Source organism: Pollachius pollachius (genome assembly GCF_949987615.1).
Source record: "Pollachius pollachius genome assembly, chromosome: 13".
NCBI lineage: Eukaryota > Metazoa > Chordata > Actinopteri > Gadiformes > Gadidae > Pollachius > Pollachius pollachius.
In genome coordinates this window covers 6,022,917-6,036,672 of record NC_136946.1, presented here as the reverse complement: position 1 = coordinate 6,036,672, position 13,756 = coordinate 6,022,917, and the positions used below count along the sequence as shown (strand labels likewise).

The following is a 13,756-nucleotide window of genomic DNA, read 5'->3' as shown; positions in this document are numbered from 1 at the left end:
TACACTTAAGATTTATACATACTGAATCTGCTTCTCATCAATTGTTACTTTATTTTCTTTTAAAACCATGCCTTCTTGTTTTTGACAAGTCAAAACTGAGCGGAAATTAAGGGAGTAACGGCACTGCGTTATCTATTTATTTATATTTTAACAGGGACAGTGTACATTAATTAACATTCCTGTAAATGCACCAGAGTTAGCCAGAAGGCTATTTTCCATCGGTTGTCCCTTACAGCACCTGGTATTCCCAGACGGTCTCCCATCCAAATACTTACCAAGCCCGACACTGCTTAGCTTCCGAGATCAGACGATATCGGGCGTGTTCAGCGTGGTATGGCTGTAATTAGGACCTAACGAGAGACACCTGGTTGGAGTGGGTGGCAGGCTGGGGATGTGGACTGGGAACACAGTGCCAACAACCAGGGGTTTATTAAGCACACACAATATAAATACGTTTATAGTGTAATTTATCGAACATGCACAATTCACAGACGTCCTTCTAGTTTAGACGGTTCACATAATTTTTCCATATAATACATATAATCCATATAATACAAATATGAATTATATTAATTTTGCCACAACATTACACTATTCAGTATGGACAATAATTATTACAAATTAACAAAGTTCTAGTATCCTCTGATTAAGACTAATAAACAACATTGTCTTACATAATAATCACATTTTATTTACCCAAATAAGCTAAAGGGTAGGGGTTTCTGGTAGCTAACATGGCGTTCTGTGAACTGAAGCTTATCCCAACGGCAGAGGGGAAACCACAGTATGTGAAGTAGGAAGTAGATAAATAAGTCTGTGTACAGTGTGGAGGTTAGACAAAAGGTAGACGGCAATAAGAGCAGTTTCCCTGAGACTCTTCTCCACAATGAAGTTTATAAACTGCATTTTCTGTGTGCTGGCAAGCTGTATTTGTCAAGGTAATAAGCTGTATTTTTACTATGTATTTGTTATGCTTCATCTGTATTTGTTATATTTGGAGATATCTTTTTATTTCAGGTTTTCATGAGGGTACCCTTTTTCTACAAATTGTATTTTCAAAAGTTGACACTTTAGAAACACAAACACTTTGGAAAATAACCTTTTACAATTCAAAGTATTCAAGTAGAAAATAGGTTTACACATTCTCTTTGCTTTTAGTAAATACTATCTTTGTCCCCCGCATGCTAAGCGTGAGTGAGAAAATAAATTGAATTTATTATTATGCGTACTTAAATCATAACGATAACAGGCGTGTTTATGACATTTTAGGAATGTGATATTTTCAGTGTTTTCAGTGTCATCGCACCACACTGACCACATCAGAGAGAATAGTGGGTCAAGTGGTAAAATAGAGCCGAGTAGTTTTTGTCACACTGTGGACCAGCAGTCTCACTACCAAAGATTGTTCCTTTTAGATACACCATAGTTCAAAATGGTCTAAAACATCTATTCTTGTTTTTTACATTTCTCAAAGTGCAAATGTGTTTTTGAATGACTTTCTGAAAGTGTTTTTTTAAGATGGGACATATGTAATTATAATTTGTAAGCCCATGTAGCAAATATAACAACCAAAAAAAACATTTAAAATGTTGATGCATGATTATGGACTATATGGAAATAATACAATTCCAGGTCTTCTGGAAATGTTTTTGGTCGCTGTGTCATGATTCAGCTTAATATTTAATATATTGTTGCTTAAGGCACACTCATTAACGAGAAAATGTCATACTGGCACGGCATGTTGAAAAGGTTGCTGACCCCTGGTTTAGGGCTTCATGACTTAGACACCGAGAAATAGGGATATCTCTTCAGGTCCAAAGCAACTGGGAACGGTTCAAAGTTTACCCAGGCCACCACCAATCCAACAGTAGTCCGAATAATTTTTAATAATTTTCTATTTGTATTTTAGGTAGTTTGAAATTTTATAGATTATAGGCCTACTTGTATATATTTTTTTTTATGAAGTTTCGTATTGTATTGCATCTTAAAATATATTCTTCATATTATTTGAGCTGGATAAATAACGATAACAATGGATGTCTCAAAAAAGGCACACACAAAAAGACCCACACATACACACACAGGCATGCAGTTCTGAAATGCGTAAACCAACCAAAGATATGCTTTGAGAACTGTTATTACCGGATGTGAGGTCGACCCTATCTTCATCATTTTGCAGGTGCACGATCAACCCACACGCATAAGCACACAGCCATGGATGCAGTGCAAATATATTTCATTTGCAGTTGTGTAAGTGAGTTTTTGTTGAACTCAATAACCCCCAAAGCATTTTCTCTTTGCCACACAGAATGACGCCTTACTATAACTGTCTGCTGATATTACTACGGTCGGAGGGGGAATCATGTTTTATATTGTCTACTCAGGATAGCGAGACCTTTGTGATGTAATGTATTCTAAATTTATTTGTAAAGCACATTTAAAAAACAGTTGACCAAGTGCTATAAAAACAAAGATAAAATAAAAAACAAACAATAATACAAGTAACAATCACACATTTGAGACGACGATAATAATAGTAACAATAGTAATAATAAATATAACCGCAAGCAGTGATTAACGGGGTCCGAGCTAAATTAAAAGTCAAGAACACACTAATGGCAGATATATAAATTATAAATATAACATAATTGTCATTTTTAAGGAAAGATGTTCCACTTATAAACCTGAACTGCAGCCTCATTCACATGGTCAAAATGTCTATTGATAAGCACACAACATCCCGAAAACTCCAAGCACACATTTCTCAAGTGAATTAAGGGCTTTCTTCAAAGCATATACCTGAAAAATCTTTGAAATTCTGGGGAAATTAAACATTTGTAGTCAAGAACACTAACGGAAGAAATATAAATATGACAGTTAATTATGAAGGAAAAATGGTTAACGAAGAAGTTCCCCTTAATGCCATACTGTGTCTTGGCAGTCCAATACTTGGAAACTAATGAGCCGGATTGTTGTTTGCCTGATAAATTTCAGGTGCTGTTCAATGTTGTGTTTTTTAAATGAGTGGCAATGACAGAATGTCATGTTCAGCATGCTCTAATCAGGATTCGGACTCTCAACCTAAGGATCACCAGTACACGGCATTAACCCGTTGAGACACTGACATTCCTGAACTGCATGAACTCTCATTCACATGGTGAAAATGTCGATTGATAAGCACACAACATCAAGAAAACTCCAAGCACACATTTCATAAGAGAATTAAGGGCTTTCCTAAAATAGTACAGATCTGAAAATTTGCACTGTTAATGGTATCCACCTAATGATAGTCGTATGGTAGTTATACAATAACAAAATGGTCATATAGGCAAAATAGGTTGAGACTGTGGACGTTTGGCTTTTCTATGAAATTGTGGGAAAAGTAAATATTTTTAGAGCAGAAGGTGAAAAAGATGCATCTGATTTTAGAGATTAATATGGTGAAAGAATTTTGAGTCCAGATCCATCTAGAGAAATAAGGCTAGTTAATTTTTTTTTTTAAATAGCGCCACCTTTTGGTGCAGTACCACAATTTTCATTAGTAGTGGGGGGTATTGGTATCCACCTAATAATAGTCGTATGTTTTTTTTATACAATAACAAAATGGTTATTTAAGAAAAATGGGCTAACTGCTCCAACTTTATTGGCCAATATTTCTCAAATGGAACTAAGTAAACAAATTATTTTGTTGTAGCCTGTGGTTTTATAAATGCGTCTGACTCTAGAGATTAATATTCTGAAAGAATTTTGAGTGCAGGTCAATCTGGTGAGGAGAAATAAGCCTAATTCATGATTTTCTACAATAGCGCCACCTTTGGGTGCAGTACCACAAATTTGGGTTTATGGGTAGATGGGCGTAAGTCGAAAACATTTTCAAGAGTTTTTGGCATCACGGTAAAGGCTGCGCTTTGACTTTTTACAGAATTTGAGGGGAAAAAAAAACGTTACAGATACAATAGGGGCCAAGCAGCTTCGCTGATCGGACCCCTAATAATAATAATAACAACAGTAATTACAATGATAATGTAGGCTAGAAGTTGCCACAATGCAATCAATGAGCAATCAGGATCAAAAGACTAAAAGATGAGGTAAAAGAAAGGTTATACTGAATTAAAGGCAATAGAGTAGAGATGGGTTTTAAGATTGATTTCAAAATAGCTACAGAGGGGGACAATTTAATATGCAGTGGCTAACTGTTCCATAGTTTAGGGGCAACAGCAGAAAATGCCTTATCTCCTCTAGATTCTTGTTTAGTTTTGGGAACAGCCAGTAAGAGCAGGTCAGAGGATCTGAGACTTCTTATATAGTGTATTTGACTAGTAAGTCAGATAGGTACATTGGGGCTATTCCATTTAAGCATTTAAATGTTAGTTGCAGGATCTTAAAATGCATTCTATGGTGGACAGGGAGCAAGTGAAGGTCCCCGGCAAGTGAAGGTCCCCATATGTCAAGTCCCTTCTTATAAGGGACTTGACATATGGGTTGAGGGTGCTTAAGTCCATACCGTTGGTGTTACAAGTAGTACCTTTGTCCCCATAAAGCACATTTAAACGCAGTCCCAACTGGACAGAAAACTGCATTTTAATTTGTGTGACAGTACCCAACAATCAACGATCAAACTATCTTTAAATTGCGATATTTCTGTATTTTTATATTTTCTAAAGAAAAATATCCTATCAAAGAGCGTTAATGTATATGTGAACGTCTCCCCCCCCCCCCCCCCCCCACCCAAGACAGCGTGCGAGTGGTGCAACACGCGGGGACGTGCACCTGGATTCTTGCGGCGGAAGGGAACGAGAGCCAGCCGGTTTCTCTCGTCCGAGAGTCCAGAGATGAGGTTTTGGAACATGTGTGTGCGGACCTGGGCTGCGGCCGGGTGTATGCTTTCACTGAGGACGGCCACACCAGCACCAACAACAGCAGCAGCAGCGCCTGCCTGAAGGACTGCTCTTACAGCGACCGACGTCTTTTCAACTGCACCGAGGTGGTGGATAACTGCTCGGTTGTTTCTGAAATTGTTTGTGGTAAGGTACATTTTTGTCATGAGAAAGTACATAGAATATGTTTTTTCTCAACTAAATAAATTATAAAATAGGCTGAAATTAATTTGATAAATAAAATGAATTCATAAAACGGAATGTGAATTTAAAGTAGTCCTTAGGTATAAGTGACTTTATGCTGACAATATTGTGACTTTGAAGCTTTATCAGTAGGCTAATACCCAAGTCCCTACACTTTTAAAGCTTTTAAGCACTACTTGAAGTTGTTAAGTCACTCTAGACGAGGACATACAGGTCTACAAATCAACCACATGTGACAACTAATCCATGGACAATGCAGTACCCAACAGATATATATATTTTACTGCTATACCACCTCAGGCCACCAGGTGGCACGGCTGGCGGGCGGCGCTCACAGTTGCGGCGGCCGGGTGGAGCTGTGGTCTGGCGGCGTCTGGGGGACGGTGTGCGACGACCGCTGGGACCTGGCCGACGCCAACGTGGTCTGTCGCCAGCTGGGCTGCGGCTACGCGGTCAACGTTTCGGGGCAGGGAGGGGCGTTTCCCCCGGCGACGGCGGGACCCGTCCACCTGGACGAGCTGATGTGCACCGGGGCGGAGAGCAGCCTGTGGGCATGTCCTGTGGCACTGGATGGGGTTCACCACGACTGCGGCCACAAGGAGGACGCCGGGGTGGTGTGCTCAGGTGAGGAGGAAGAAGTCTGTTCGTATTCTCTGCAAGTGTTCAGCTTTGAAGTGGTATGGAGCCAGTATCCTGCCATAATTCAAACCTGAAAAAAAAGGTTTCAAAGGCTTGTAAGTCTGGGTTTGAAAACTCAACACCTTGTAAAAAAGGTTTTGCAACACTGAAAAAAGAGATTATAGCCTGAAAAAAAAATTAAAACATCTGCAAACATGATTTTGTGTTCTATTTTATCTTCTTCATCATTTTCACCAACACATTTTCAAAGTTTAAAAAATGTCACCAGCGCATTTGCAGAGTTTCAAATCTGGCACTGTTCTAACAGTGTATTTCATTGTTTCCCGGTTTTGAAACCTTGTAAATGGCATTCTGCAAACAGGTGTTCATACATTGAGAAATAAGTTTTGAAAGGTTGAATATTTATTTTTAAAAACTTGTAAAGGTGTAAATTTACACCATTGCAATGTATTTTTTCAGAACTGACATTTCAGCACTGACTTTTCAGAGATTTGACCACACAGGCACAAGCTTTGAGTCACGTGATTATTGGCAGTGTTCTGTCGCGCATTCGTTTTGAAACTCCTGACAGTCAAAGGTCTGAAATCTACGGAACCCGTAAAGGGACATGGGATAAAAAAAAATATATATATTGTTTCTCGTGAGCACGAGAAAGTATGTTGTGCGCACGAGAAAGTATGTCGAGTGCAAGAGAAAGTATCTCGTGAGCACGAGGAAGTATCGTACCTATATCACTGGCAGTGTGTGTGTGAGTGGGTGTGTGTAGTGATTTTGGGAGAAACAAGAAAGTATCGTGTACATATCACTGGCAGTGTGTGTGTACTTTAAATGTGAATAAGTGCACATGTAAATCTAGATTTACAGATAGAGTATTTATTGTTCAGCATGATGCAGTCTAGTGATTTGGGGTTACGTCTGTGAAGTGTCCCTACCAAAGCTGAGACCAAATTTACGCCCATGGAATAAATTACCCAGCCTGTAAAGAATCGGTGGCCGCTTCATTCCGACCATATTCCGACCTATAAGTCACACTAACCATCTCGTAGTTGGAGGCAAGAGAGTATACACGCTCCAATAGTGCGAGATACAAATATAGCACATTCATTTGAATGATTTTAGCTTGTGTGTGCCCGTGCCCGCGATAAATCACACACAAGCTTAAATCATTCAAATTAATGTGCTTTATTTTTATCTCAAATTATTGGATCACGTATACTCTATTGCGCTCCGCCTCCAACTACGAGATGGTTAGTTACACTTTCCTGCTGTTGGCTCCCAGACCGAGGAGCACAGGGGAGACGTTCTCTCCGGGGGCCGATGTTCTCTCGGGGGCAACACCCTTCACTTTTACCGACAGTGGGTCTGCTTATAGGTCGGAATATGGTTGGAATGAAGCGGCCACCAATTCTTGACAGGCTGGGTACTTTATTCTTAAACACTACCGGACTCGTTCATTACTTCACTAAACTGACACGCACGCTATCGCTCGCTCGTCCACCCCACACACACACACACAGCCAGTGATATGCGCACGATAGTTCCCCGTGCTCATGAGATACTTTCTCGTGCTCACCAGTTACTTTCTCGTGCTCACGAGAAACGTTAATTTTTTATTTATTTTCCCCGGTGTCCCTTTACGGTTTCCGTATAATAAAGACCCATGTTGGAGTTTTTTTTTCTCTTTTTGTTCATTGACATGTTGGCCCTACACTATCTATTCTGCAAAAATGGTTCATTACCATAGAGCTGTTTTAGCGTTCCCAAACCGAGAAAGGCCCCGTCTTCCTCAGTTCAGACAAAGTAAAGCAGCTCATCCACGTTAAGTTCAATCAAGTTCAACTTGACATTCATATCCGCTCCCCCCCCCCACAGAGATGAGAGCCGTGCGTCTAACCGGCGGCGCAGACCGCTGCTCCGGTAAGGTGGAGATCCACCTCAACGGGACGTGGGGGACGGTGTGTGACACCTGCTGGGACAGACAGATGGCTGCCATGGTGTGCTCCATGCTGGGCTGTGGGGCCGAGCCCAAGAAATACACACAATTCGAGCCCCACCTGACGCACAACGAAGGGACGCTGTGGTTCTACTCGTGCGCCGACGAGCACACAGATCTCTCGCAGTGCCAAGAGTTCATCAACGTTAAACACCTCTGTACGAGCTCGAAGGCGGCCGGGCTGGTGTGTGCTGGTAGGCGAAGGGGCTTTTACTTTGAACCAACTGCCACCTCCCATACTCGATGCCCCCTCCATTTCTGCCTTTAAATGAAGGATCAAAACCCATCTGCACACCGTGGCTCTTTCTCCCCAATAACTATCTTACCTTTGCACTACTTTGTTTATATGTGGATATCTGTTTTTATTTTATTTAATATTTTTATTTTTATCTTCATTTTTATACCTACTTAATGCACTATGTACAGCACTTTGGTCAGTGTGATATGTTATAGATGTGCTTTATAAATACATTTTACTTACTTACTTTTACTTTGGCAGTACCAATTTAGGGTTGCCATTATTGTGTTAGTCGTCATGGTCCTGATTAGTTGAGGCTGCTTTGTGCTTCGACAGGTTGAATATCCCTTTTTCTTTCCCTTCTGATACCAAATATTTTTTGGAGGGGGGAGATTACCTCCACATTTATTTGATTAATATGTTCTTGTCCACCAGGCTCAAAAGGGTTTCCTATCTCCATCTCAGCGAATGTAACGTCAGTGACTGAACTGACGACTGGTAAGTTAACCAACCCTAACCAAGACCCAAAAGATGTCGTATCTACTTACTCTACCTCTATATGTAGTGTTTATATGGTGGTGTATATATACATATTTATATATACCACCATATAAACCCTTTATATATAATAACTGATAGTTTAACACTACATTCAAATGGTAAGGCAGGATAGTGTTGTGGCTAGTGTGTTCGACTACCAGCCGGAAGGAACTGGGTTTGAACTACAATGTCTTAATGGTTAGAGGTAATTTATATTTATTTGTTATGCTTTACGTATAATATATTACTTCTTACTTATTTATATCGCTATTCGTATGTTTAATGTTTAACTATTTTCTTTTAAGGTTAGAAGAACAACAGTTCGGATTAATTCTTACACATCCTCCTTTCACAGCTGGCACAACAACAGGAAGTGCCCCAGACCACTTCCTGTTCCCCTTGTCTCCCGAGCTGATTGGCTGCGTGACTCTGTCAGTCCTGCTGCTGGTTTTGCTCACGGTTAACTGCGTCCTCTGCCTCCAGAGTAGAAGAAGAAAAAAAGGTACTTGTCCCGCCTCCACATATTGATGTCAAGCATGGAAACATGTTTTGCCCATTCTTTATTTAATTTGATCAGATATCTTTATGTGATTGTTACTCAAAATGCCAAACCGAACCACCAGTTGAGAATGACCTATTCTCACCTCATCTAATCTAATCCCTCACCTCACAAAATCGACCTAATCTGATAAATCTACTAGTTTAATCTAATCCATAGCACAACTGGTAACCTTCAGTATTCGCCTGTGTTTGACGCTGCAATCTCTGTTTGATCTCGTCTCACACTACCTCAGCATGGATGAGACAGCAGAGAGATCAGCATGAAGATAAGGCTTTGAATGACTACAGAGAGGCCCTCACTCTGGTCAAGATGGCCCCCGTCGGGAGCCCTGGTAAGTAGGGCTAACATGGTGCTCTATTGCTGTCTTCTGTCAATAGAGGGTGAAGACACTCTGGGAAAAGAAGAGCAACGACATGCTGGACCGGTCACTAGAGACCTGTGGTCTTATCTTTTAGTCTACATATTTTTTTATGGGAAAAAGTTGTGTTTGATTTGTAATATATTGCATTAACTCTAGAAAACCATTGTAAATAGTAAGTATTTTACGTGCTCAGAATATGCTCGTTATTATAGATCGAAAGTGGATCCGTTCTATGCACACGGTGCATGAGGTCATGTCAATATTTATTTGTATGTGCAGCGTTTTCTCCCCCTAGTACATGCTGCGTGCAGATAGAGATATAAAATCATTACATCATAGTCATGGTTGCTCTTTGTTTGTCTGTTTGGTTGAAGTCCTCTCCAAGCCCAGTGGCATGCTAGCCTCAGACCAAGGCCCTTTTCAGCCAAGCCATCCACCTCCTGTCCACATGTCCACCTTTTACAGTGAGCTATGCCCCCCTCTTACGTTTCTCTATTATTCCTCTCAATTGCTTAAAGTTGGCGTTTGTAAGGTCTTCTCCGCTGTTGGGAAGCAATGCCCTGATTGGACATACATGAGGGGGCTAAAATCAAAATGGTCTCATACGTAGACATGCTCCGTCCACCGCAGCAAATATTCTCACGGAGGATTTCACTTAGTAATACCTGGTGGATGGCATTTCTCAACTAATGATAGGGAAATTCTAGCTCCTGAGTCTTACCTACTGCACCTTTAACATCTTAATGCTTAACATGAGCTTTGGCTCGGCCTAACAAAACCATTGTGCCGTTGATTCAGCCGTTCGTAGGTCGTCACCTGCCGATAGTTCCCATAACGTTCCTTTGCCCTTTGGATTCAGATTCCCAGCGACACAGGCACGGCCGGGGAAGCCCTGCGACGGGCTCAGCTGTGAACACCCTCTATCAGGAGGGTGAGTTAACATGGAAGGCTTTATATGTTGCTGTTAAAGTGAAAAGCCCTGTTGATGTTTTCGACATATTGAGGATGATTTGAGGAGGTAAGTGGAGCGGGTCGGTGGGTTCCGGGTTCGAACCCCGATGTCCGCAGCCTGGAGCATTTGCTTGTGAAGCGTTAATCGATGCATCAATGATCGGGTTTATTCCCTAATAGCAAATCAACACCATAACAAATCACAGTATTGAGATCATTCAAATGACATGCAGCAACAATTTTTCAATTTTTCAGCATCAGGAAACGACCAGAGAACCTTCAACGGCGATATGATCTCCAAACATCGAAGCCTCAACCCCAGTGGTAATATATCGTTGTGCGACTACAACTCTCTGGAATGAACGATTTATGAAGGGAAGAAGAATGACTTTCTTCTTCTTCTCCAGTGGACTCGTTTGAATCCTCCTCTTCCTCTGGGGATGAAGTCTACCAGAACTCTGCGGACCAGAAGAAGAACCAGGTCACAGCTGGTGGGTGACGTTCATTCAGCCTCAACATCGCCACCACCACATGCATGTAACACACACACGGATATAACACACACACACACACACACACACACACACACACACACACACACACACACACACACACACACACACACACACACACACACACACACACACACACACACACACACACACACACACATGAATATAACAAACATACACATGAATCTAACACACACACATGAATATAACCCACACACACACACACACACACACACACACACACACACACACACACACACACACACACACACACACAAACACGAACATAACACACTCACGCACACATACACACACATACGTGAATATAACACACACAAACACACACACACATATAAGAGGGAGCCATTCATAAAGGCAGATGTGCGGGGCACCACATCTGGTGCGTGGCGATAGCCTTCATGTCACCGAGGTCGGTTCCGTAACGAGGAAGCTGCCATTTTGAATTCTGTCACTGAACACTGAAGACATATTGGAGAGGACTGCTCCTACGAATTCTCTGCTGTGTGTGTGTGTGTGTGTGCGTGTGTGTGCATGGTTTCTGGGTATTTGTGTGTGTGTTTTCTGTCTGAGTAGAGATGTTTTTTGACCTATTCAAACCAAATAAAGATCCAGTATCAAATGCAACAAACGGCGTTCAAAGCATAAACCTTTCTAGTGGTTCTTCATTTTAAAAGCTTTTAAAGCCACAGTGTCATCCACTCGCTATATCGACAGAACCCCACCAACCCGGAGGTTGCTATGTGGGCGTTGACGTTTCTTCAACCTCTCTACCCTCAAGCAGCTATCCGCTGCCACCTAGAGGGATGATGTCAACCATGTTGGACCCAGGTGAGTCAGGAAACTCACTCACTCACTCACTCACTCACTCACTCACTCACTCACTCACTCACTCACTCAGTCACTCACTCACGCAGTTCTTTCATCAACACAAGGTAAAGTTTACGATTCCATTCTAACAGCATTATGCATCAAGGATCTTAGGCTAATTTACAAACGGTTATGTTTTTAGGCTGCTTTTACTTTGAAGTGTTCTGTTTTACAGCACGTTTCCCAATACTTACTTGTTTATCATGCCTTGATTATTTTAGGTCATGGGGATGATGATGGGGGTGACGATGAAGACGGTCTCTATTCCCCGGTCAGCCCTGAAACCCACTCCTCTTCTACGGATGATTACGACGATATACTCAATCCATAAACACTGGATGAGGTGAACATTGACCTCAAGATGCATGGAATGTTAAATATCAGACACTGGGCACAATGCCTTATTTTAGTATCATTTTATATAAAAACAAGATCTAATAAATTGTGACCTTGAATATAAGATTTTTTTATTTAACATTGGAACATATTTTTGTTTATCTCTTTACTTTCATAACCACCCTGGATATTGTATTGCTGGATGCTAACCAACGGTCATCAACTATGGACCCTGTCTCAGAAAGCGTAATAAATAAATAAATAAATAAAATCACCTCCGCCACAAGGGGGAACTGTAGGTTCATATCTAATTACATCACTTCCAGAAAAAAATGCTTATTCGCAAAGTCAACAGGAATAGCGTGTCCGTATGTTTTTTTAAGTTTTTGTTTAAATGAACCTTCAATTATGTTTTCCAACGAATAATCACTTGTGACAAAAATCTATTCATACTTAAGTCAGCGGTGGTTGGGGAAGGAAGAAAAGAAAAAACAACTTTAAAGGGGAATGGGAACTCTGAAGTGTCCGCAGTGTGATCAAGGAGGACTAATAGGTAAAGCGACATCAGGTTAGTTTGAAACCAGAGGCCCCGGTAAAGGTCCTTCTTTGTTCATTAGCATAAGGGACGTTTAGTTTGCAGCAGCTGTACAGCATCAAGCCAGCATGTGTATGCTGGTGGATACCGCGAGATATCACAAAATCAGTCAACACGACCGACTGCTGCAAAGCCTATCTTTTGCGCAGTGACGGTGTGACGCACTGACGCACTATTGTTTTAATGAATGAATGTCTAAAAGAGCTTATCTGATTCTGCCTCGATGCGCATAAAGCGAGCGATAGGTACTGTCAGGACTGTAGGCCTTCATCTATCTATAATGGAACTCATGTGTTGGATACATTCAGGCATGTAGGCCTATGTCAAGCAGGCTAGATTTAAGAGAGATGGATGATATGATAATGCTTCCGACTCGGTGGGAGGTTAAGGTTTTCTAGTATGAAGATAACGTGGGGAGAAAGAGGTTGTGCGACAGACATGCACGTTTTTTCCGTTGTACACAAATAGGCCTCTGTGAAATAGTCTCAAAACGTATTGTGATTAAACATGTGATTATTTCTTTCTTTAGAACCGTATCTAAATGGAAATGTAGTACTTAAAGTGGAAAAAATCCCTTTATAGACAGCACAACAGTGAATATAAATATATTTATCATTTATAAAAAGCTCACTTTTTTACACTAAATGTTAGAAAATAGTTATTAAGTATTTTACGTTTATTTATTATTGTATAACTTCACCTAATATTAACCTTTGAAATTCTGTTTGTTTAGCATTTAGCTAAAAAAAGGCGAAATCCCCTTGAATAACATTCATGGATTAATCTCAGCTTTTTAAGACCTTAATTAAACAGAGCTCAAACTACCGCTTTTACACAGAAGACTTTGACAGCATCATACATGAAGTATTAAGTATTAAGCAGGTGGAAGGGACAGAGGTCTCATGATGAGCCAACAGCCTTCCTGCTGGGATTCCCCCACCTCAGCAGATAGACTGGCTTGGCACGGGTTCTGACGTTCTCTGCTGGATAAAAAGAAGCTAAAAAAAACAACGAAACAAATTAATGTCCGGAGCTTTCTCTCTCTGTAAAACTCAAACTC

The 13,756-nt window shown here is 40.9% G+C and overlaps 1 protein-coding gene across 3 annotated transcripts; it reads left to right on the top strand.

Annotated features, from left to right (window-relative positions):
* The first annotated feature begins 215 nt into the window (after nucleotides 1–215).
* Nucleotides 216–12,324, top strand: LOC307084930 (T-cell differentiation antigen CD6-like). 3 transcript variants are annotated; one of them, XM_079749453.1, is made up of 13 exons: nucleotides 216–938; nucleotides 4,734–5,024; nucleotides 5,382–5,705; nucleotides 7,593–7,907; nucleotides 8,387–8,449; nucleotides 8,847–8,993; nucleotides 9,286–9,384; nucleotides 9,789–9,878; nucleotides 10,274–10,345; nucleotides 10,621–10,689; nucleotides 10,773–10,856; nucleotides 11,680–11,726; nucleotides 11,987–12,324. In XM_079749453.1, the coding sequence occupies exons 1-12, from the start codon at nucleotides 887–889 to the stop codon at nucleotides 11,703–11,705; spliced, it is 1,632 nt and encodes a 543-aa protein (XP_079605579.1). In that variant the 5' UTR covers nucleotides 216–886; the 3' UTR covers nucleotides 11,706–11,726; nucleotides 11,987–12,324. The 3 variants fall into 3 exon arrangements, with proteins under 3 accessions (XP_079605579.1, XP_079605577.1, XP_079605578.1); XM_079749451.1 differs by having other exon boundaries at nucleotides 219–938; nucleotides 11,613–11,726; XM_079749452.1 differs by lacking the exon at nucleotides 9,789–9,878 and having other exon boundaries at nucleotides 222–938; nucleotides 11,613–11,726.
* Nucleotides 12,325–13,756: the final 1,432 nt, after the last annotated feature.